Source organism: Bombus vosnesenskii, unplaced genomic scaffold (genome assembly GCF_011952255.1).
Source record: "Bombus vosnesenskii isolate JDL3184/JDL3185 unplaced genomic scaffold, Bvos_JDL3184-5_v1.1 scf7180000013276, whole genome shotgun sequence".
NCBI classification, from domain to species: Eukaryota; Metazoa; Arthropoda; class Insecta; order Hymenoptera; family Apidae; genus Bombus; species Bombus vosnesenskii.
This window is the reverse complement of record NW_022882934.1, coordinates 660,752-685,914: the sequence shown is the minus strand read 5'-3', so window position 1 is coordinate 685,914 and position 25,163 is coordinate 660,752. Positions and strand designations below refer to the sequence as shown.

The window sequence follows — 25,163 nt, the reverse complement described above, 5'->3', positions numbered from 1 at the left end:
CAATCAATAGAATTTGATTAGTAGTAATAGAACTTAAACGCAGATTAAAATACGAGTTTACTCTGCTTTAAATATTTCACGTTCTGTGCACTTTTGTATCTTCAAATTTCATTCGAACACATAGAAATCCGCGATATACTTATCACTTAAACTAATACGACACCTTCTAAATTTTGAATAAGTATAAATGGCCATAGAATTTCAAAGAGATAAAGAAACCAAAATCATTTTACAAATGCTGTGTCACATTACCAACCATGGGAAAGAACCATATTCCCCCTGCGATCGTCTCCTAATCCCCTTTTCGTCCCCGAAACACCTTCACAGATACTAAACGCGGGAATTGGAGGTGGCAAAGGCCTTACGTAGGCCTTCTTTGATTGGGAATTCGTGGATTTCCGACTCCCCTACCTAGTCAGTCTCTTCGACGACTTTTACGATTCCAACTGTTGCGAACAGTGTGGCACGAATTGCCGTTGGAATCGCGTGTACTGTCAAGTGGTCCGTTTCTATGGACACGACTGGCGAAACTGTAGTGACAATCACGTCGAATAGCAATGATATAGTTATTCGAGTGGACAGTATGTGTATCGTTCGATGTGTGCCGAATATTAATCGAGCCTGGTGAAATTTGTTTGCTTTTCTATATATGTATAGCTTTGATTCTTGCGCCCGTTAAAATACATTTGGAAATGTGAAGAGGAGAATATTGCTTTCTGATCAAAGCGTGACACACAAATACGTATATATAGGTGTACAGATATATAGATGGATTACCTTTTGATTTTGCTTGACGAGATTTTTGTGGTTTAACGTGTTCCATTTTTAGAATGAATTTTAGAATGTAGCATAATAAGCATAATGCGTGTACCAAGAACAAGATGATAGTAATAATTGGAGTAGCGAAGTGGTAGGTAATTGTTAAGTAGCGAGGAACGAAGCTCGTAATCTTGTTACCTTTGACATCGAATGACCTGTTCTGGCATTGGTTTTGTATTTCGTTCTGATCGATAGAAATAAATATATGATGGATGTAGAAATGTAGATAAATTAAATTCAATGGATAGATACGCAGTTTTCATATATGTTTTTTCCAATTTCACATTTTTCACAGTTTTTTTTTTTTTTATTGAATTCTATGGATCGTTTTCTCAATATATTTTTACACTACTGTGAGAGGATTTTTAAGTATACAAAATTCGAAGTCTAAATTTTGAAAAGTATTTTTAGAAATTTTAGATTTCTAATTTTCACGGATCCTTAGATACTTTTCCTTCGAGGAAAGTTTCTTCTTAGACTTGATACTCCGCCCAAAGAAAAATTCTTTAACTCTTTAGATTTTTTGCAAACACCTTCCAAAGATCCTCAACTTTTCGCAAACAAGATTCAATCTTCAAATTCTAAAAAGCAAATTTCCGTATTCTTAGATTCTTCGCTTCCTAAATAAAAATTCTTCTTTCTTACATTGCAAACTTCGTCCAAAGATTCTAAACTTTTGTCGAACAATATCCGCAGAGAATCGAACGAACGATGCATAATTACGGGAACGATCGTACATCTCATACGTGGCAGTGATTAAGCAACCAATTACTAATCCACCGATATACTATTCGCATAAGTAACCCCCACCCCCATGAAATAGCGTTTTTCGTTCAGTTCACGATAGTATCTGAACGCAGCTGGAGGGCGAGCCTTCAATCACGCGATTGTTCCATTAAACCGAATGTAATTAGCGCACGAACTTAATGTCCAGCTGGTTTACGAAGGGCGATTGGTACACTTAGACCGGTAGACGCGCGTTCGTGCATAGCCTCTCGGGTGATTCGTGACCCGAGACTCGATTAAGGGTGTTAGATGGCGTTAATAATGTTTTCGTGATCGGTTTAAGGAAGCGATCTCGTTTGATGAAATAGTCATGAGTCGCACACTAGGTTAATTAGGATATTGGTGATTAGAGCACGTTCGTTTCTTTCTTCGGAGGAGAAGGTTGAGGATTCGCGATATACATCACGCAAAGGAGAAATATAAATAAAATTATTGCAATAAGCAGACGATTAGCAATAGCGATGGCTGGTAGAAATAATACGAAGAAATAAATCGAGAAATTATGTTCTCGGTGCAATACTTTCTCATGTTTCAAATACTTTTATTACAATTTCTATCCGTAAAATTGTAAAAATATACAGCAATTTCTCGGTAGATAGAAATAATGAAAAGTTTATCGAAATAAATTGTGAAACGTTAATATTAAAAAAGAACATAATACTAATATTAAAAGAACGTATAAAGTAAGATATAAGAAAAGACTTATTAATTTCTCGAAAAAAAAATTACACTCAAATCCTTTTGGAGCTGTTTTACCATCAACCTAAATCATCGAATGCACATACAGACAAATCATTCAAGATTTCGTAGCTCTTGCTATCTCCTTGTTAGTATGATGTAGAGGCTACAGCGTAGACTCTTAATATGCAGTATCTTGATTAAGGATAGCTGAAGAATAATGTATGAAAGGATGAGTAAGAAGATCGGATGAGGAAATGTGGGATTAGAAAGATTGGAACTAAGTCGTAGTGCTTGGTTGAAATCAAATAAATTATTCCTATTATTATAGAGTAGAATTATTTAGGTTATATACAGATTAGAATATCAATTGCAGTAGATACAGAATTTCTACAATTGTTGGAAATGAAGAAATCTTTGTGCTTCAAATGACATCCAAACGTTGTTCATTGTTAGTGATGTTTCGCGTGAGAGTGTGAAGCTATTAATAAAAGTCGTGCACCAAGCTGAAATTCATCGTTGAAGTGAATGACAGAGGATAACAAACATGAGAGCATTGAGGAATAAATTCGTGCTGTGCAGGCAACAGGAAGCCACCATTCCTGAGGTATATACTTAATCTTCATTCACAGCCATTAATCAATCAATTCGTCTATTTTTATATACGATATCTATCCTACACGGTCATTTATCGACTAACTCTTTCGTTTCCAATTTCGTTAAATTAAATAATACGTAACTTTTCGCAAGAAAATAAAGAAAGTTCGTTGCAACGAGATTAGACGGCCACCCCTTATATTTAATCTACAGAGTAATCAATCTACCGGTTGTATTTTTTCAAACTAAATACAATGTGATCTTCCACGCAAAGCACCAAGAATAAAAAAAGGAAAGGAGAAACTAAAGAACTGAGAATAAGGAAAACACCAAGTTCGTCATGACGAAGTTTCGAGCTCGGCCAAGAGTTATTAAACGACGACCCCCTTCCCGGAGTTTGTTCAATCGTCACGAGAACCGGCGTGAAACTCGAAACTCGAACATAGTAATTCCATTCCTATCCGGTTGCTTTGTCTGCCCATTCTACTTTCCTGGGCTCAAAAGGAACACTCGAACACACTGGTGGCCAACCCTGTAACCTTCGATCAGACATTCCTTCTGTTTTTCTCTCTGTTTCTTTCGTTTTTATTTCCTCCGTTTCTCTCCTCTCTTCCTTTCTTTGGAATTTTTCACCTGACGAACAAGCTGCTTTGATGTTCTTCAAGGTAATTACGAGTCGTCGAGAGATCGATGAGAAGTGGACGAAGCTGTTACTCGCATTATGATGTCGAATCGTGCTGTAATTAAAGAGAGAAATGCTGGTCTTTTTACTCGGTGTTTTTTAATGGTTTTCGGCAGGGGAAAGAGATTTCGCGTGATTCTTTACGGAGATCGTTCGGCCAGACGGTGTTTCGAAATACATCGGTTCGCGAATGTGTTCGAACATTGTATTACAAGGAACTTTCATGTCCATGTACTCGGTTAAAAATTATTTAACGCACGGACTGTTACGGTAGTTATCTAAATTTTTGTAGAACGATTAAAATACGATAAACACGAACCAGAGAAATTTGCAGCGATGCGAATGATTTAGATAACATTGTCCGTTAGATAACGCGCCAAAGTAGCATGTTTCATAATTATTCCGATTAAAAGTCTGCCAGTTCTGTCAACAAATAAATCAGGCAGCAAGATCGAAATTCAATATTCATGCGATACGAACCGAGCAGTAAACTTCCATTGAGTTAATACGTGGAATTGTTTCAATTAAACGTAGGAATTGATTCTCGTTTACCGGGCCGGCACGCAGCGCGATCGAACGAGAGCCTTACACGACTCGGAAAGAAACGGAGGCGTATCGTATAATACGGTGCATGAATATTTAATCGCGCGAGAGGAGGGCGACGGCTCGATTCTCTATTACTACCTGGCCCGTCCACGTATTTAATATTCGGAATTTAAATACACGACGCGTATTACAGAAGCTCGCACGACACGAAAATAGAAACCGGCCTCTAATCGAAATCGATTGTTCTGCCGGCAAATATTTGTCGTAAATATTTTCTGGATGCTCGAACGATACGTCAAACGTTGCATCGACGCCACTCTTATTAGCTCTGTTTGCTTTAGTTCGCTCGTATTTGTCGCCACTCTCTCCTCGTCTACACTTCCGGTTTTCGAGAAAGTCGGCCTGAAACTAGTCCGTGTGCCCTAGTCATTTTCTCGTTTAATTATTTGCTTGTTTAAAGGTAATCAACCTGTTTATCGGCACTTTGTAGAGACATGCCGAGCATGTAATTTTATTGGTAAATCTGATAAAAATTGATACGTTTATCATATTACGATGGCCATTAGAGGAAGGCGTATTTATTCAGGAAATCATATTATCGTATATAGCAAGTTGACTCGTAAATTGTACAGGTTATTATGGAATTGCGTGAATCGTGAGACGTTAAGTATCGAAGATGTTGTTATAAATACCATTTTGTTGAAGTTAAAGAGAAGTTAAATTTTATAAAATCTTGCAACAGATAAATGAATTGCTCCGGTCAGCAAAGATCGATGTTCATCTTGTTCTCTTTGAATGGTGTTAACTTCTGTGCGTATTTTATTGGATGTTCGCGACAATTTTATAACGGCAGCTTTTCTCTCTCGAATTTCGAAGTCAAGTTCGTTTTCATCGTTTAATTATTATTTATCATCATGTAATGTATTTATGATATTGTCGTATTAATAACTGTAGAAATTATAATCAATTAAGGATCGAGCAAAAAGCCAATAGCATGGTTATTTCGCATGCAGAAACGCAGAAATTCAAATCCCCGAACGAAAAATAATTCTACATAATATATTCAAGAATAATACGTAAGCTCGTTATCTACCTCATGAGTACGTAGAAAAGAAAAAAGAAAAGGAAAGAAATTGAGAAACGATGTTCATAGAAGTCTAACAAATTCATTCCTATGTAATCACGATCATAAGCAGCCATTAAAAAAGCGATTTCATCAAATACGTCTCCACTTTCGTCGATAATTGCATTTACCTCTGGATCGACGTAATTATCGAAATGTATTTAATACATGATCTAACAAGGCCTCTCTACTCCAAAGGAACACGTACATTAAAAAAGAAGCCACTTGCCATCTAGCAGAGGTCGATGAATAAAACATTTCGCTTCTTTCGTCTCTTTAAAGCGACTTCCATCTTTTAAAGGACACGATTCCGCGCAATATCGTTTAATACGACGAGTAACAGGTCGATAAGCGAGAGTGGGCGTTTAATTTAGATAAAAGACACTCAGGACGCGAATTAATGGCGGGCTATTAATCTATCGATCCGTGTGCCTCGTCCAACGTGGTATACGTTCGTTGGATCGTCGTTCAACGTTTGGAATACCGATAACGATAGAATTTCTCGAGCGTGAGGGAATTATCGTTGGAAAACCGACGTGCAGACGGGATCGAGTGTCTCCAGGTCCAAAGTTCACCGTTGTAATAACGTGCAGTACCAAAGACCGGAAGTACCATCAGCCGCCGTACAAAGAAGCTGCGCTGAACGACTGCATTCGTTCGCGTTTGCGCGTGTGTCTGTGCGAGATCGTCGTTTGTTCTCGAGAAATTGGCATGATCGAGCTCCAGTCGAGTCTTTCGGCTATTCAAATACGGATCTCTTGGAGTTTTCTTTCAAATTTTTATCCTTTGTTGAATGAAACTTGCAATGGAGAACTTGAAGGTTCGACTTACATCGTTCGGAAAAGTGAAATTGATTGATGATTGGATGGTCAGAAGTCTTAGAACTGTCTTCCAAACTGTTATCTCGTTGATTGATGTTCGATGATCTTTTTGTTGGGTTACGTTGGAAGCTTGTGTAATTACAGAGGTAGGATTTATTCTCGTGTGATTGATCGAATATTTTAGAATGCTTGTACTCTTTGAAATATCTATGTATAATAGTACCGAATAATGTCGTAATCAAAAGACTCGATGGCTTTGGTCGGGTTGAAAGATCGCGTAATTAGAAGAATTTTCTTTATCGATTGGAGGGTTAGCTGAAATGAGCGATAAAGGTCGAGTTACTTCCTATTTATGTGTGTTTCTTGAATTCCTCATCTAAGCTGAGTTCACCGCACAAACTAAATTGAGTAATTCCATCGAAATGAGTCATTTTTGGAGAAAAGATATATTGATCATGTGATCTGATTAAGTACTAAAACAAAGAAGTTTTCAAACACCATAGTTGATCTTCTCAACCGCTCGAGGTATATCGAGGTTCTTGTAAGTTAATCGTATAGTCACGTACAAGAGCACGAAACACAAATCTAAATTGCTTCCAATTAACAAGCCATTGCCGCGCTCCCAATCTTCATCCCTCGATCTCGCTGAAACTCGCCGCGGGTATAAAACATGAAAAACCGCCGAGCAGCTTATCTCGCGCGATTAACTTTCGTTCAGCCGTTCATACGACTTCCTCTCCCGGTTAAAGTTAAGCGAGTCGTGTTTCTTGCTTTTCTCTCTCTCTCTCTCTCTCTCCTCGGTCCTCTCGATTAACGTAAAAGAGGAATAATCGTGGCCGGTGTTCTTTTTTGTCCGCAGGGCGCTATTCTGACGACCATGTTGGCGACGAGGAACTTTTCCAGTAAGTATGATGCACAGGGTAAGTACCTCCGGCCCTCTTCAGCGCTTCATGGACCACGACAGACAGTACTTTTATATCTCCCATTAAATTTTTACGCCCACAACCCTACCCGACCTTATCGTCTGTCTTTATCTTTCTCTAAACGACACTATCGACTATATGTCTCTCTTTTTTCACCCTCGAACCCCTCGGTTATACATGTTTCTCTCTCTGTCTCTCTCTCTCTCTCTCTCTGTCTCTGTGTACCTATACTCGTTCTCTGTTTATACATTCTGTATTCTCTGTTTATATTCCAGAATTCATAACCCATAAAAACCCACCTCGTCTCTCTTCTCTCACTGCCCGTTTATTCTTCTTATAAACTCCCCCTCTTCTGTATGTATATATACATATATATTATATATTTATATTTATATATGTGTATATATTTTTATAAAGGTTCTGTTCAGCAGATCTTTCGTTCTTTTCAAGAGGTGCTTCACGACGTGGCCCCGCGCACGCACTTTTATTTCACTTATTAAGAGACACGGCTACCCTACTTGTTTTACCGGGGGTGGAGTTAACAGGCTGGATGCTTCCCCCTTTTGTTTCCACGACAAACGCGAGTGTTTACGACCCACCGCTACAATGGCAGGGCTTAATAGGGGACCCAGCCGAGGTGTTACGCACTGATTTCGGTGAAGCGTCGGACTTGATGAAAGAGGGTCCAGGGATATTTAACAGCGAGGACAGAGCTGGTTTCCCGGGGACTTCTCAATTTTTCAAGGAAATAAAACGACAGTATTTTTTATGTCTCTCTCTCTCTCTCTCTCTTTAAAGAATATTTTGAAAATGGAATTGTCGAGTAGAATGAAGATTTTATGGGAATCAGTGTGTAATACCTTGCGCTGTATATTTTGGGTAGGGGGATGTACATATCTACAGGTAGCCTTATTTCGAACGAACGGTATTCAAAATTCAGCTCAGTTTAGATTTCGATTATCGGAGAGGGATTGTAAAATCAAATTTCGGTGGAGGAATTAGAAAAGATTGGAAGAACGACGTGGAAGTAAAAAGTTATTGGTCTATTTCTTGCTGTAAAACACGGTAGTCTTTCTCCGATCGAATTCTATTAAAAATTCAGTTGAACTGAAGTTTTTCAATTACTCCAAAGGGATCGTTAAGTAAAATTTCTCGGAGGAAATTAGAGAAAATTTTCATTATGATTTGTTTGTCGTCTACTTTTTTCTTTGAATAACAATTACTTCTCTTTCGATCGAAATCCATTGAAAATTCGGCCCAATTTAGCCTTTCGGTTATTCGAAAGAGTCGTCGAATAAAACTTCTACAGAAAGATCGACGGAAATTAAAGAAACGTAGAGTTAAAAAATTGGATAAACAGACGTAAAATGTAGTAACGGTGGCCACGAAATGAAGCACCGCAGATCATTCCTGCTCGTGCACCGAACGAATTAGAGCCCCTTGCGTTGATCCCCGCCTCTAGACTTGAACTACCGGAGCAGCGAGATGAAATTTACCCCCAAAATCTCCCTGGAACTATTCGTTCTCATTGGCAACATCAACAAAAATTTCTCTTTTCCGTGCCCAATGCACAAATCGCTTCTCACAATCGCAATAATTCCACTGGATCGAACTCATTAGTTCTTCTTAAATACTTTCGACAAATTTCATCCTCGCTCGCTCTGCACACTAGTAAAATAAATTATCATGATAATTCATTCACACATCGTGTACCTCATAGTCGATGCACTTGGCTCGCACCTCATACCCTGCAAGGACTGTGCTGCGTTATCCAGAAATTGCATCGTGTTAATAATATTTTTTTTTTTATTAGTAATCTTTCTTTTTTTTTTTTTTGTTTATTTCCAATAAAATTCCGACGAGAACGATCGTTTCGAAGTTCTGGGTAACGCGAATCGTCGTCACAGTGGACTCAAGCAGTTTTCTCCTCATCATATCCGAACGACGATCATCAAAGTCATGCTTCGTCGCTTCGAAGCGCATTCCCAATAGCAAAAGTTCGATCAACGGATGATCAAAGTGTCAGACGATCGTTCTAACTTCCAACACTGTAAGAAAGTTTGAGCGTTTCTAACGATCCGTAAGATCTGGTGGATCACTATCAGCGAGGAATCATCGATCGTCACCAATCATTCGTTCATTTCATCGTTTGTGTTTCTTTGTATCTTTATACGTTTCGTTTACGAATCGACGCGTCGATTACGAAGTGAGAAAATCTTTGAATTTGCTCAATTCACGAAATGAACAAATTTTCCAGTTTTTTTTTTTTTTTTTTTTATTTTTAACCATCGTTTGGTACCGTTGAGCCATAAGTATATAGACTATAATAATTCAGTTATATTTCAGTTAGATTATTTGAATTCTACATTTTACGCGAGAAATTCTTTATATCCTGTAAAATGCAAATTGGAACTCTAAAATTAAGTAATTCAACTCGAACTTTAGTAGATCACTTAAAATTCGGTGATATCGAATGAAGGTTAAATTTAGAAAACAATTTAGCGAAAGGAAAATTTGAAAGATATTATTTCTAGAAGATAAAATGAAAAGAAATTATAATTTGACCGATCTTCCTCGCGAATTCGCTGGATATGTAATCAGAGGAGGGAACTCAAGTATCATTTACGAGATATCGCGTGACCGTGTCGAGCACAACTGTTTAGGTCCACTGGCGAATAGTGCCTACGAATGATTATTGTGCGTTTAGTATTGCTGACCATTTTGTAGCGCCTCTACTCTGTCAACGAGACATCAGTGAAATGCGTAACACAGAACCCGTGCCCCACTTTTTTTCTATTTGTCTTTGCATTCATGCCGCACATTTTGGAACGACGCGTGAAACATCCATATTTTTGATCAAAAGAAAGGAATTCTCATCGTTCATTCATGTTCCTCATGGCAATGCCAATCGAATATTTTCTAATCTAATTCGACACTGAAATACTTGATCAAAATTATACGAATAATACTTAGTAAGTTTTAATTAGTTAAAGATGATATTGAATGTTAGAAAGTATAAAGGAATAGAGAAAAAAAATATAAATTTCTGCTAGAAACAAAGTTCCAAAATACAAAGTATGAATATCTACTATACGCAAATACATGTCTGTATATTATGTACGTTTGTATACAAAACGATTCCCTTTTGGTATAGCCGTCTTGAATCTAGATGCTCGATATACGTATATACAAGTCATACAACGTGCCAAATGTGCATCTGGAGGCAAGTACGCGTATCTGTGACACGCGTGTACTTGCAGCCTCTCTACAAACACATCAATATTATACACCAATGTATACATCTCCAAAAGTTCCCCTAGAATGCTACGATCTTTCACCCAGAACTTAGTCGAATAGTAGATGAGCATCTTGCATCCGTAGAGACGACACCCGGAACGCGATACGAACGCCACTTTTTGCTCCCTCCCAAAAAGACACGATTTATCACTGTCTGATTATAGAGCCTGTGTGTAATTCTGTTGATTCTCTTTTTTTTCTTTTTGTCTCGTTTACCTATTTTTTCTTATTTTTTTTTTCTCAATTTTACGATCTCTTTGTCTATATATTTTTTATTGTTGCGTCTATATAATACATATATATATACCGCAAAAAATACGCAAAAGAAAAAAAAGACACATCGTCGGGGACACTTCATGCTCGAAGTAGAATCAGGTAGGACACTACAAGGGGGACAATTTGTCTGTTTTCACGTAGGCAAATACGTGTTGGTAACACGTGACAGTGAAAAATGGGTCATGGGATGATTTGTGGAAAATAAACAAATATTTTTATATAGGAATTTCTTTTTTTTTTTTCTTGCGAATTAAGATGGATATTTGTTGGAATGAGATTCTAGGTGATATTCGGAAGGTAACGTTCGAACGTGGAATATTCGAAAGAGTAAAGATGAAAATGAAAATGCAGATTATCTTATCGCTGAAAGGAATAGCTATGTTTTATTTAACCCGAGGTTAAATTAGTTTAAGAACCGTGGAAACTACGGAAAACTGTGAACGTTAATTTCGTTTAATACAAGGGCAGCTTATGTTAAAAATTGAGATAGAAAGTAGCGAAAAGAATTACTTTACTAGTTTAAAGTTTAGAGGATAACTTTTTAAAAGGATAGTTGGAAATTGAAGAAAAGGATAACTCTTGCTCTAAAGACTAGCTTCATTTATTCAATGTAAAAGTATCTTACTTTACAAAGGATGATGGAAATTGAACGAAAAAATAATCATAAACTTTAACGTAATTGAATCGTTAAAAGGTTGCGGCTAAACTTAATCTAAAGGTAATATTATATTTTTCTTTGAATATTATAAAGCTTGATTATTTCAAACACTTGTTATTTCGAATTCTAAATTTAGGAAATTGAGAATTAATATCAAGATTGATACTCTAATCCCCGAATTAAATTACAGAAGATCTTTTATTTTCGAACTAAGTTACAATATTCAAATCGATAATATAAAACTCGAATTAAATTATACAAAATTTTATATTACTAACTCAAATCGCTTTTTCGAAATATTCTTCGTATAACTCGTAATAGCAGCACGTGTTATTATATTTGTATGGCTGTCTACGAATAATTTAAGGCTCGAAAGACCGATTCTAATCTAAAAGGGGAGTTCTTGTTAACAATGAAAATTCGTAACGGTTTAGAAACGAAACCGAGCGAGTTTTCTCGAGGTTTGCGTGCGAGTCGCGGCGGTTATCGCGCGAAATATCAAATACTTTCATTACCATGTAACTATTTCCTTCCTGAAGTCGGTGTAGAAACGAGAGTGACGGCCCTCGCTGCCGCGTCGTTGGCAATTTGTTTCAATTACCAACTCGAAGACAGCGAACGATCATTCGTTTCCTTTTTTTCACCTCTCGCGATCTTTTCTCCTCTATTTTACTCTTTCAATCAAGGTGCTTCAGGGCAACCAACGTATAATTAACTTCGAGGTATTGTCTTTCGAGTCTGTCGTTCGTTTTCCCGATTTCATTTCCCCGGAAGCTTAATTAAGTTTATCTAATTGCGCCGTAACTCTGCATTTCGATCTTCGATATCCTCTTTTTCTTTTTTTCTCCTTCCCCTTTTTCCTAATTATTCTTTCGATGCTCCATTTCGAGAACGTTACTTTCCCTTAACGTTATCACCACCGTATTAGCGTATAATTACCATAGCTAAATTTTTGCAATTAAGCAAATGTCCCACAATCTATGGTACGATGATACGTGAAAGCTTTAGATAGATTTTTCACTTTATGTTCCGAAAGCGATGTCTTAAAGAATTTTAATATCGGGTGTAATAGTATGACGGGTAAAAGAAAGGAGGACAGTTAAATAAATAAATACCGTTGAACAATTAATTAAGATTATTTTAAAATATCGCTTTTAAAATATAAAGTAAAGGATCTTGCTGTGGAAACTTCTGCACATCACTGGCACAAGGAAAGACTCGAAATTATCGAACTTTTCTATAAATATAAAGTAAAATTAAATTATATATTGAAATTAATCAATTCTACGTCCAATTCTACGCAACAATAATAAACAAATTTAAGGGAAAAATAACTGAAAAAGAGCAAAATGATGAACATCGTTGTAACGTTACTTCGTCATCGCAGTCCGTCCCCAGGCTTCTTCACCACGATTTCTCTTATCAGCCAAATCAGCCATTAGGTCGTTCCTTCGTTCGTTCGTTCGGCCATTCGTCACAGAATCGAAGTCACAAACTTCATTCACAAATTTGATCGATTCACAAAGCACGATCATTTCAGAGAAAAGAGAATTCTACGTTTTAAAGTTTCGTCATCGCGATAGGTCGCGATCAAGAATGGCCAACGTTCGAGAGAACAATCAGCGTTTCTACGTGAACGAAACGAAACAAAGCTGCTTTCTATCCCCCAGAAAAAATTAAAATAAAAAAAGGAAAAATCGCTGGATGCATTACGTACCTCTCTCGCTTTTTCTCTCTCGAAATACGTTCATCGTTATTTCTTCCTTCAGGATCAAAGCTAAAAAACCATCTGCTTTCTCCTTCGGCTACGATCCCCGTGAGACGATCATCGATCGATCGACATTATGAATCGCGTCGTTTCATTCATGATTCTTCGATGAAATGATAAACGAAGCATTTACTCGTAGCTCGTGTTCTCTCTTCACCCTTTTCTTCCACCCTAAAATTATTTCTGCATCTTCGTCTGGCTATTGGTAATCGAAAATCGATAAGAATATAAACGAAAACGTATCCGTTGGATTATTCGTGTGCTGAACGATTGAGAATTGGTCGACGATATTTACCGATGTTCGATAACCGTCTTAAACATCGCTTCAATAAATAACAGCAGCTGTAGAAAACGTGGAAAATATTTCGTTATCTTCAAGAACGAACAGAGTCATAGAATCTAGCCGATTTCTAGTTTCTAAAAAGTGAAAGAAAAAGACGTTAACTCGAATCTCGGGAATCGTTATTAAATGAGAGACAAATTTATAAGTCGGCATTGCTTCTTATGCCCAATTAGAGTCTCCTTATTCCTCTAAATGCTCGTGCACGTGTATACCGTGGTCATCGAGTTTCTTTCTCGAGAGAATCTCTTTTTTCGATGTTCTCTCCGGCTTCACAAGATTTCGGCACGGCCTCTTGAAAATTCATCGAATCGATAAATCTCGAGGTGTCGACGAGACCCCTAAACGCCATCGGAATTTATGTGAAGGTACTTTTATATTTAACACACGTTCTCCTTTACGTGTGTACATACGTACATATATATATGTATGCATATATATATACGTAGATATATATGTATGGATAAATATAAACCAGGAACGAGTCCATAAATTTCCGAGCGGCAAAAAAGAATTCATGAATTCTGCGTCGGGAACGAATCCATGAATCTCCGAGCGAATTCGGGTTTTCCGGACGAGAGAACGCGAGCAAACGAGACCAATCGTTCTCTCTTACTCTCTCTATATAATACCTTCCTCCCTTTCTCTGTCTGTCTATATTTCTTAATCTGACTGATTTTTTTGACAAGGTAACGCGAAGTGGGTCGGAGGTGCAAGGACACACCCTTCATCTCTGAACAATATCAAAAAATAATAATAATAATAATAAAGAAAGAAAGCTCTTTCAACGCCTCTTAACCGAAAGAAGATGCATCTAATCGATAAACGATAAGCTGTGCTTGCACATCACTCACTCATACACACATACATATGATACACATACGTAGGAATTGGACTTACAAGGCTCTAATCGAACAACAAACGATACAGTTCGTGGGAAATTCCGATACAATCGAGTCGATCGTTCTGTTACGCTGTTCGAAACAATTAGGCCGATTCTCCGTTCGATTATTACCATCATGGTTGATTTCGATCCCCCACTACTTCTTCCTTGCATTATCCTTACCGCTAGCTGTAGCTTGAGAAGCTTGAGAAGTCGACAGATTTCCGCTGCTAACGATTTTATCGCCGCTTATGGCACGCGTGTAAAATTTCTATGTTAGAATTTCTGTGGCACGTAATGACGAAGACGCAGTGGGGGAATTTAGTCTTGAATTATGATTGATGAATACCGAATCGGAGGATCGATCCGGCTACGAAATTTCTAGAATGGAATATTTCTAAGAACGTCTTCTAGAAATGTCAATATTTCTAACAATAGATTTTTAAAATAAAAATATGTCGAGTGACAAAATCTTCCATTAGAACAAATTATCGATGCAGCTAGATTTTAATAGAAAGATCTGAATGATTCAAGAACATTACATAGCATATATACAGTTAATTAATAAATCAAAGATTTAGAAATCCATAGGAAAATTGTCTACATTTTAGAGAGAAAAAAATACCATTTGTTTGTTTGTTCGTGGAAAAATTATCCCGAAATTAAAGGAACGAGATTTTCCTCGGTCTGAGTCGGAATGGAAACAATTTGCAAATTATTTCGCGAGAATAAGGTGATTTCTAAACGAACAATTTCAGAACGAGACTCGAGACAGGAATGTTCCGCACGAACAATCGTTCTCGCGTCGCATTTGGCATGGCTGCGCTTTCTGCTTCGCTTTCTTTTTTATTTCGTTTCACGCCTGCTTCTCCGCTGTCTAGCCCCGTTGCTCGCATTTCTTATCAACGGAAAGGCAGCACGGCGGAAAGGGTCGTTTTCACACCAAACGTCCGTTTACGAGGTTCCTTCGCGTCGAGGCAACGAGTTTCCGCTCGATTTCTGACAGAGACCTCCTCCCTTTAAGTTTTAAAACTTTCCGAAGAACCGATGAAAATTCCATTTCGAAACTTTATCTATATTTCACGAATACCTGGTGGAAGTGTTATTTCCCATTATATCCCTCCGCGTTCATATATAGGAGACATAAGCTTCTACAAAGATATGATAGAAACTATTTTTAGAAAATTTAATGCGTACAATTTCATTTCTATGAATTTTATTTTTGATAAAATAATCGTTCTGAAATCGACCGATATCTCCTTTTGCTATTTAATTTACTTGTATTATTTTTTCTTTTCTACTTCATTTGTTTAAGTACATAATCCTCTTACTTAATAAGAAAAGAACATATAACGATGTTTTAAAATCAATTAAATATTTACGCCTGTTACGTGAATGATAAAATCTCGATCAGTATCATAAGAAGTATACCTTAACTTTGTTTCAATCTCCAAACCAAAACAAGTACGATGTTAATAGGATGTTTAACTAAATTGATTAATACTACTACAATAATTAATCCTTCACGGGCAAATTGGATTTATATGCGAGTCTTTTTGTTTATTGGCTAATCCTTCAAAAAATCGAAGAACATCCCGACGTACTTCTCAAAGCTTTGTCATTAAAATGAAAATTCAGAGGAAAAGAGTTCAAGGTAGTAACAAATTCAATTTTCGTGTCTACGGACAATTATACAAATGCCTTATATATGCCCCTAACAATCATACGCGATATTATATTTATTATACGTTATATCCTTGACGTTACTTCACTGGTAATACCAATTACACGATACTAACCGTAATAACGTAGTAAAAAACAGCACATTAAATTAAAGGAAAGGATAAAATCATAGGAAACGGCGAAACGGTGTTGCCTCGGCGGAAGCGAAGCCTGGTGGCGGAAGTAGATAAGAACACCGTGCGGACCGCGTGGAAGTCGTGAGGTTTCCGGTAACTCGAGTTCAACTCCGAAAGTACACGGATATTATACGCCAGGGAGGAGTTTCGTTCGTTATATTTATACTAACGTCGGAACCGAGTGCCCTCCATCCTTTCCCGCCATTTTTCCTCCCAACATTTCCCAGCGGTAAATTATCCAAGAGGCGCGTACAAGAACGATTCGCCTTCTTCGAGGCGACTCGCACATTCGCAATAATTGGCGTCCTCTCGCGTGATTCAATTTTTCTTTTCGTCCTTCGTGACGAGAGGGCGGAAAGAATCGCGCGTTTTCGCCACTGTTATTTCCCAGGTTCCTATCTACGTACAAATGTTTTTCCTTAGTTTTCATTGAAAAAAATGGGAGCACCGGTGAAGCCCGTGAAAGCTTCCGGATAACGGCCGTTTCAATTCGGGTTGAGTAATGAATTTTGGATAGGATGGGAGGGAAGGCGCTAGTTGGAAGGTGGAAGCAAGGTTAAGGGGTGTTCTTTTTTTTATGAGTTAGGGGAGTGGTTAGGACACGCCTCGTAGAAGCTTTTGGAAACCACCATGCTCCCACCGACGAGTTACCATAAATTGACACTCACCGATGAATTCTTTAGCATGATATTCCTATCAGCCAGTTGTTTTAGGAGAATTGCGTTTTTGTTATCTGCAGGGCAAATGAACTGTTGTATTATTTATCGTGGAATGGCTCGACCATGAAAACTGTAGTAGATAGCAATTTATTGTAATTCAAATTACGGGGCAGGATTGTTCTTTAATGTCCATTTAATCGATCACTATTGTAGTTAATATTGCTTGAAGTAATTTATGAATAATTTGATCAACTGGCTATGGTATTTTTGTAGCGGACTAGGATAGCTACGTTTTTATCGTAATATCAATCGACGAAAAAGAGTATCAGCTTATGGTAATTCGAATCATGAAAAGGTACATTACCTGAAAGTATCATTTAATCGATTAATGTTGCAATTAATATTACTTAAAGTAATTAATAACTCATTTGATCAAATAATTATATTATTTCAGAAGTAGATTAATTGTAACACCTTTGAGTAATTCAAGCAAAACTTTCCGTTAAAGCATCATTTAATCGGTTGTAATTATTTTGAGGTGCTCAACGATTAATTTGGTCAACGATCGATAGCACTTGGTTCCACAATTTACACCGCGAACAAGCTGAGAAATACAGTAATATAAACCACGAGGAATATATTACACAGATAAAACTATCGAAAGTTAATCTTTGATAAAAGCGCCTTCATCGGACACGTACTATGACACGAATTATACAGCAATTAAAAATCGAATAGAAAACCGCCAAGGAACTGGCCTGTCGATCCTAACTCGCCACCACACCATCGCAAAAATGTTCTACCCCCGAAAAACGAAAATATTTCGACACGCAAACGCACGCCGCTCAGCATGCAAATTATGGTACCATTATTCTTTTCTTTCTTTTCTGTTCCCTGTTTCTTTCGTTTTTGTGAAACGTTGCGACGCTTCGCTGGCACGGAACGAAGCCGAGCTCTCGAGAGGAGCCATCAGAAGGTAAAGACGAGAGGACCATTGTTTTTTTTATTTCCCTTTCTCCTGGCACCGATACGTCGTCTTGAGAGCATCGGCAGAGTTGCTCCAATTTTGTCTGATCACGATATTTGTCTCGCATGCAAAACACGATGCACTGTTTTAACGTTCTACACCATAAAACCCTGTGAAAAACCATTCTCCTTCACTCTCTCATGTTTTCTGTCCTGTTCCTTTCTTCTGCGTCTTCTCTCATCTTTGTCTCTTCTTCTTCTTCTTCGTTTCTCCTGTGCGGTCTGCATCCATCTTCTATCTAGCTTCTGCTGCCTCTGGAAAGTTAGATTACTTGATCTGTTACTTAGTTAAGATCTAATAATCATCTAAGATTATTTCTTGTCTGTCTTTCAAAGTCCCCTGCCTGACGAATCTTTTGGAAACGTGGAACTGTGATTAGATAGCATGGACGATTGGATAGAGGATCTTCTTGTTGTAGATGACCAGATCGATGTAACGATAGAAGTCAATTGAATCGCTTCTTTTTTTGAATTTTAACCCTTTCACGATCGATGAGTAGAATGAGTAGAATATAGATAATAAAAATATTTGTTTTCCATGAAAACAATCTTACTTTTAGTTCACGAAATACTTTGAAAGAAATGTATTCTGTTTAGTAATAATTCATCGAAAGTAATTTTTTCGAAGAAGAGATATAATTGGCTCTGGAAGGGTTAAATTATGAGAAATTTTCATTGCCTTGAAGATGTGATAGTTAACGTTACGTGTCCTTATATGTATTATTAATTATAACATGATAAGGTGAGTTGCTAAAGACACTAGCTTTCACCAGACGATTTTACAAGTATCGTTACGTCGATCTCGATAGAAAGTCGACATCGCTTCGACCATTCTGGGAACCGAACGATGTCGAAGTTTCTTCGACGTCGAAGGTTTCCCCCCTAGAAGTCTTTTTTCTCTATACTTTCTCGATTCTTTCTCAAACTTCAACTCTGTAATTCATTCTAGCGATCGAGATATACTCGTGTGAAATTTCGTTGCATAACCCATTCGAAACCATGGTGACGCGCCACTTACATCACACGAAAGAAACTCGTGTTATCGTTGTCAGTCGTTAGTCGGAGAAATAAATCATCTAAAAGAAATATTGCAAAGAATATTATGCAAAATTAATTGTTCAAATGATCAAAATAGGTAATTTTAATTTTTCACAGAAACTTTCTAAATTTACAACGGTACATTTTTAGGCTCTTGGGTAACTTTTTCTAAAATTTATATAGAAGCTTATTTCGTATCCTTTTATTGCTTTGATACGAGTTTTCCATTTTAATTATTATCGGTTGTTTTAGTATTTAGAAATATTTCTGACAAAGAAGCGACTAATAAATAAGGATTAATAAATAAAATAATTAAGAAACATTAATATCAAGAAATGAAAGAATCTTCTGAATAAATCACATTTTCTAATACTAAAAAAAAAAAAAAATAAGTAATGCAACATCACGACCCTTGAAACCTCGTAATAATACCTAATAATATGTTTTTTCAATTAGAAATCGGTCTCGAATGGGTTAAAATACAAATTTTCTGTACCCTTCAAAAGAATTTGTACGACGTTTCCTCCTTTCTACAGAAAAATTCTTATTGCATCGTTGTAACATTTAATTTTCTGACGACGTTCCATAATCAACGAGCGTCCTTTGTCAAACAAGAAAGAAAGGAGGAAGCACGTAAATGGAGGATAGGTGGTTCCCATTCGCTCACCCCCATTGTTGCCTCAACTTCGTTCCAATCTCACCGCGACATTTACTGCTCTTTAGAGCGCGTTTCCACGGGAACGGCTTCTGATAGAATAATTCTTGTTCCTCGAAGGAAGCGCCCAAACAAGATCGTATTCAACGACGTTAGCCGTTCGATCAATTCTTCAACGTATTTTCTTCCGGCTTCTTTCTATCGCCTCGCTATTTTTACAAGGCAAAGATACGAAAATGTGCACTTGTTGATGGCAGCTACGCTTCAGCACAATTTCAGATTTCTCGAAATTTCAAAGTAGAATGTCATTCTATGCACTTCATTGACGATTATTTCACAGCTTTCCCGTTATCTAGGTTGATTAGGAAATTCTATTGCCTTTGTTCTATGAATGGAAAGAGATCAATTATTTTAACTGGAATTTGCGTTAATTAATCTTCAATATAAAATTCGTACTGATGTTAGTTATATATTATTGATTGATTTTTAATAGAATAATCATTGTTATTTATGAGATCTTCTGTCGTCTTGTGATTGCACGTTGAATCTTTAATTTTTATTTTATTAAAATTCTACGACTTCCGTTGCAAACATTTTCTACGTGAAATTGCCAGCAGCAGTCAATTTCCATAGTTCATGTTTCGACAATTAAAATATGTAAATGTGTATTATGTAGCTGCAATTTATGAAGATTCCCAAATAAAGTTAAAACCTAGCGATAGAATTTTCCAATCAGCCTAACAAGTAATCGAACGATCTATTGGATCAATAAGAATTCTCTATCCTCCTCTAAAGACACGTGTCTATCTTGATCGCTAAAAACAATCTTCACCAAAACTGTCTCCGAACCTCTACCAAGAAAAAAAAAGAAACTCAACCTTCTTCAATCTCAGACGAATCCCAATTACTCCTCCAAAAATCCTCAAAATCGATCCTGCGATCGCCTCGTGCAAAGTGTGTGCTCTCGCTATGGTCCGTCCTTGAGACAAAAATTAACCACAAACATCCACCAGCCTAATCTTACTTCTGCCAATTATTCTAATCTCTTTTCTTTCACTCTGTTATTATCTCTCTCTCTCTCTACTTTTGTCTATCTCTGAAATCACTATTTCCGCTCATTATCCAACGAAGCCAATGCCGATTTACTGAAACGCTCTGCGTGCTCCAGGTCGGAGCATCATCACGAAGAAGGGCGATGGCTCTCAGGTGAAGGAATCGACCGACAGCAGCACAACGATCGAGGACGATGACGTGAAAGGTAGGACCACCCAGAAATCCTCTGTCACTTCTAGAAAAAAAAAAAAAGAAAATCTTCTCTTCTAGCCTCCCCCTCTTTTTCGTGTGTTTTGTCCCCGGTTCACAACACCCCCTCCCCGAAATTATAGGGAGACGATCCTCGTTCTAGAAGATCGTTCAGATACATGCACCCAGTTTGATATCTGATTTTATACCACCCACGAGTGTCACGAATCTTTCTAGGAACCTGGCCGCACCGAAAAGGTGCCTCCCGCGGTGTCAACTTCTCTCTTTCTGTGTTCGTGTCTTTGGTACGTTTCGTACCCTCGTGTACGCTTGGAATTCTGCGTGGCTGATCGAAGAGATCAGAGTAAAATTTTCACTGTAATGTCTGTTATCTTTATTAACGAGTTGAGAGTTTGGGATGGCTTTATGAAGTCTGTCATCGATCTTTGGTGCTGACCAAGAGGTATTATAATTGTTATCTTGAGAGTGATAGTGAAATTTTGGGGCACAACATTTTATATTATGTTTACTAGTAAATATTGTTTTGGTAATTAAGGAATATTGGGATCGATATATTGATAATTGCGGTGAATCTTCAAAGGATGGATTTAACGTATCGTAAATTCATTCTTTCGTGTTTATGGAAAGAGAAATACTCTGTAAATTGATACCTTGAGATCGATGGAATATTTTTAGAATCATTCCTTCGTGTTTCACATTTTCAATTCTACAAAATACTATGATTAATTTTCTAGGCATTACAGCGAGAATTTTCCTAGAAATATTTAACGCCACCTTTGCAATTGGAGTACAAACCATAGAACAAAATATGATTAATATCAACTGTTCGAGGCAATCAGTATTGGAAAAGAGAAACACTAAAATTCGAAATAAATAGATTTAACATCCCCAAAAAATTTTCTTGAAATTTCACTAAAATTCGCAACTATAATTACTTTTTTTCAAAATTCTCTCGTGCACGAATTCATGGCAGTTGCAGCGTCCAAAAGAATCGATGCAGCCAGTAGCACGGTTCGATAGATTCGAGATCCGTTTGAACTCGAACTTGCTATCGGAAATTGGCGATGTCGCGAGAGGCCAGGATCGAGTAACGTTATTCGTCGACTCTAATGTAACCTGGAGTTTTCGAGCCTGGCCCCAAAGTTACCTTCGATGATCGAACAACGATCGGTTTCGATCAGCTCGACACGATTCAGCGCGCGTATTCCGCGCGTACACGCGGCGCGGGCTGCTCACAGCCTTTTGGACTCGTTAATTGTTCGAGCCCTGAACCGGGACAGTTAATTCTCCCAGCGAGATTCCGCTAATGGATCGAATCTGAATTTACCGCTCTACTCGCGCCTGAAGCGCGGCTATAACTGGATTTCTCACTGCCACCGCCAGATCCAAAACGGAGTGGCCTTCCCCAGTGGAGTCGGTCGAAGATAATTGCACCTGAATTTACATTTTGCTTTTCGATCGTCGAAACGCCTATCGTGGCGGTCGAGAATCCAGTTTTTAGACTATTTCCGGCGTTTGTTTTTTTACGTGTCATGGGACAATAGTAGAAAGGATAGCGAGTGGATATACAGGGTTATCGTTAGATTGTGGATGTTTATGGATTTATGGATATTATAATTCTCTATTTTTTTCATTTTTTTTTTTTTTTTTAGAGAATTCTTCGATAGAATCGATCAACAAGACCAACAGTTTTGGTGTAACGAAGTTTTTTGCAAACGATAGTCGTGTTTCAGAAAGAAAATTATTTATACATATTAGCCTTCTTGCTGTTCTTATTTTTATCGGCGTCATCAAAGTGGAACCAGTAAAGATAATATAGGTAGTATATAGTAGTAGATAATATAGGTGGAGCGTAAAGATAATATAGGTAGTATGCAAGAAAGATACGAAAATAGTATATATGTACAAAATGTCGAAAATAACGCATTTCTATTAATTCTCGTTCATTCTTGCACATTTATACTTGTTTGTAACTCATAACTGCACAAACATCCACAGTCTATACGTTACAAATAAAATAGATAGTTCAAACGTTTTGCTTAAAAAAGAAATTGTTGAAGATATATATCTAAGTTGTATTAATTCGTAAGCTAATTCAAGATATATTTCAATTTCTTCGACAATTTTCTTTCTACCTGCAAAGTGTTGGAACCATCCATTCCTTTCTTAACGACCCTGTATTTTGCGAATTGATTAAATCCTTAATATCCACCCTTAGATAATTTGGAAACCGACGATAATTTTTCGGTCGGTTACGTCTCCCCGGTTATTTATATGACAGTTCTCTTTTTTATTTAATTGAAGTGGAGTAAATATAGTTCGTGTATCGGTATAATGGTTTTTTTCTGGAAATTCGATAAAAAAATCTCTTCGTGGTCCCTTTGCAACATAACGAAATCACAAGCAGGCACTTGCGCGCGCATATCGGCCTATTATTAGAGAGATAGTACTCCTGCTCACGTGCAAATCGATCGTTGGACAATAGCTCGAGTAGTTAAGTATCCCCCTCGTTGCTTTACTCCGTCCCTCCCCCCTTTTCAACCTTTTGCCCTCTCCAGCTACGATCCACCTTATATTTGCGTACACTTGTGCCCCGATTACCGATAGACATACATGTGTATATACATGTGCATATTGGTAAACCTGTCGCGGAGGTTCGTCGATTGCGCGACAGCCTTTACTTTGTAGACTACCATTTATAATGGTTCATTTTCCTACCCATCAAAACTTTCTTTTTCCTTTGCAATAAATTCTTCGTATACTGTTATATACTATTTTTCAACCGGATACAATGGATTTGGAATATATTTGAGCGAAATTTATTTCGTTTAATCAATTCTTGAAGGTATTTCGAGAAATTTGTTCAAGGATACAGATCTTCCTGGGTCTCTTTGCGTAATTGAACCAACATTGTTAACGAAATTTTACAAGCTACAAATTTGATAATGAAATTATACGGATAATTTCACTTTGCTATTTGACGCGAAAATTGTTAAATAGTAAAAAGCTTTTTAGGCAATAGAATTGCTATAATTATTTATCGTTAGTATATTCCGTAACGTTGTTAGTTAATTAATCTCATTGTGCAAAAGGATCCGGATTAAATTCATGTTTACATAAAGCTCGTGTTATAAGCGGCAATCGAACGAACCTCCATAGCGCAGCCATGAGGAGCGTGTTTACTGTTGAAAGGTAGAGAGCTTTACTCGTTGTTGCCCACCGAATTTGCAGTGAAGCTGTACTATATCTTTCTCACGAAACTATCTCTCTCTTCGCTTCTTTGTAGACGCATAACACACTTGTGTATCGCTACTTTTGATCCGCTTTACCGCGGATTTCCTCTTTTCTTGTATTATAGTCTGTTCGTCTATCGTATCTTTCTACTACCGAAGATCGTTCCCTGCAAATTTTTAGGGGATTTGGTATAGTCGTTTTCGCTGTACGTTGCGATAAAGATCATTTTTACCCACTTGGGAATTTCAATTCTTTCTTGATTTCACTCTATTCATTCATTTCGCCACAATTCTGTTATTAATGGCTCTACTATCTCTTGATTTCACTATTTTGTAATGACAATTATTTATTTAGTTTACAATTAGTCAATACTCTATTGTTTATCAGTTCTACTAACATTCACCAATCTCATTACTATTATTCTATGGTGACAACCATTCATTTCCATTATTCTACAACTGGAGAATTCAAGTCCACGATTTTACATTAACTTTTAAGATATCCAACTGTACACCTAAATTTACTAAATATAATACAATATTTATCAGCGACATCGCTATATACACTAATATTCTCTTTTTATAATAGCCAACGAAACACTGGAAAATGAAGTACTAAAATTTTTCTAACATTCCAAGATTCGAACCGTAATCATTCTAGTAAAAATCAAACGCTCTATCTATTCTACCATAAGACTTTCAAAGTCTCTTGTACTTCTTTCAACTATTTCTGTCGTTGAAGTTCATTACCATGTAAATTACACTCACTAGCACGCCCAGAGATCAAACACACCCTCTTTATCGCAACGCGATCGCGTCCGACTATATCCATTTGCCTCGTTCAACCCACGTGAACGTATACGTATAACCTGATACTTAGTAAATCTTTGACTGTATGTGTAATAACTACTTCTCGTCGCCTGTCAACGGCTCTGTCTACTTACCACTACTCAGCAGAGACGTATACTACTCGCCTACTGAGGTAACACTCGAAACCGTGTACAGTTTGTATTTCTGTCGACCTAAATTCTAGCCATCGAGTTTTCGTTATCGTACACCATCGAAACCCGCCCTAATGAGCTGTCGCTGAACCGTTCCTGATTAACTCTCTATTCTAACCATCTATTCTTTCACGACTTCTCGTTGATCATGATCGATTACACACTCGGACACGATCATACTGATCATAGCAGTCTCATTTATGCATAAGAAACAGAAGCAAAAGTAATAGAA

General features: G+C 37.3%; 1 protein-coding gene across 37 annotated transcripts in view; it reads left to right on the top strand.

Moving 5' to 3' along the window:
• The window catches only part of LOC117231927 (calcium/calmodulin-dependent protein kinase type II alpha chain), a 149,254-nt gene that overhangs the window by 90,701 nt on the left and 33,390 nt on the right, over positions 1-25,163 (top strand). For 15 of the 37 annotated variants that reach the window (XM_033490901.1, XM_033490900.1, XM_033490903.1 and 12 more), the window contains exons 10-11: positions 6,912-6,972; positions 20,603-20,692. In XM_033490901.1, coding sequence (XP_033346792.1) covers positions 6,912-6,972; positions 20,603-20,692 — 151 coding nt within the window. The remainder of the gene's footprint in view (positions 1-6,911; positions 6,973-20,602; positions 20,693-25,163) is intronic. The other 22 variants (XM_033490902.1, XM_033490906.1, XM_033490924.1 and 19 more) reach the window with 3 other exon arrangements.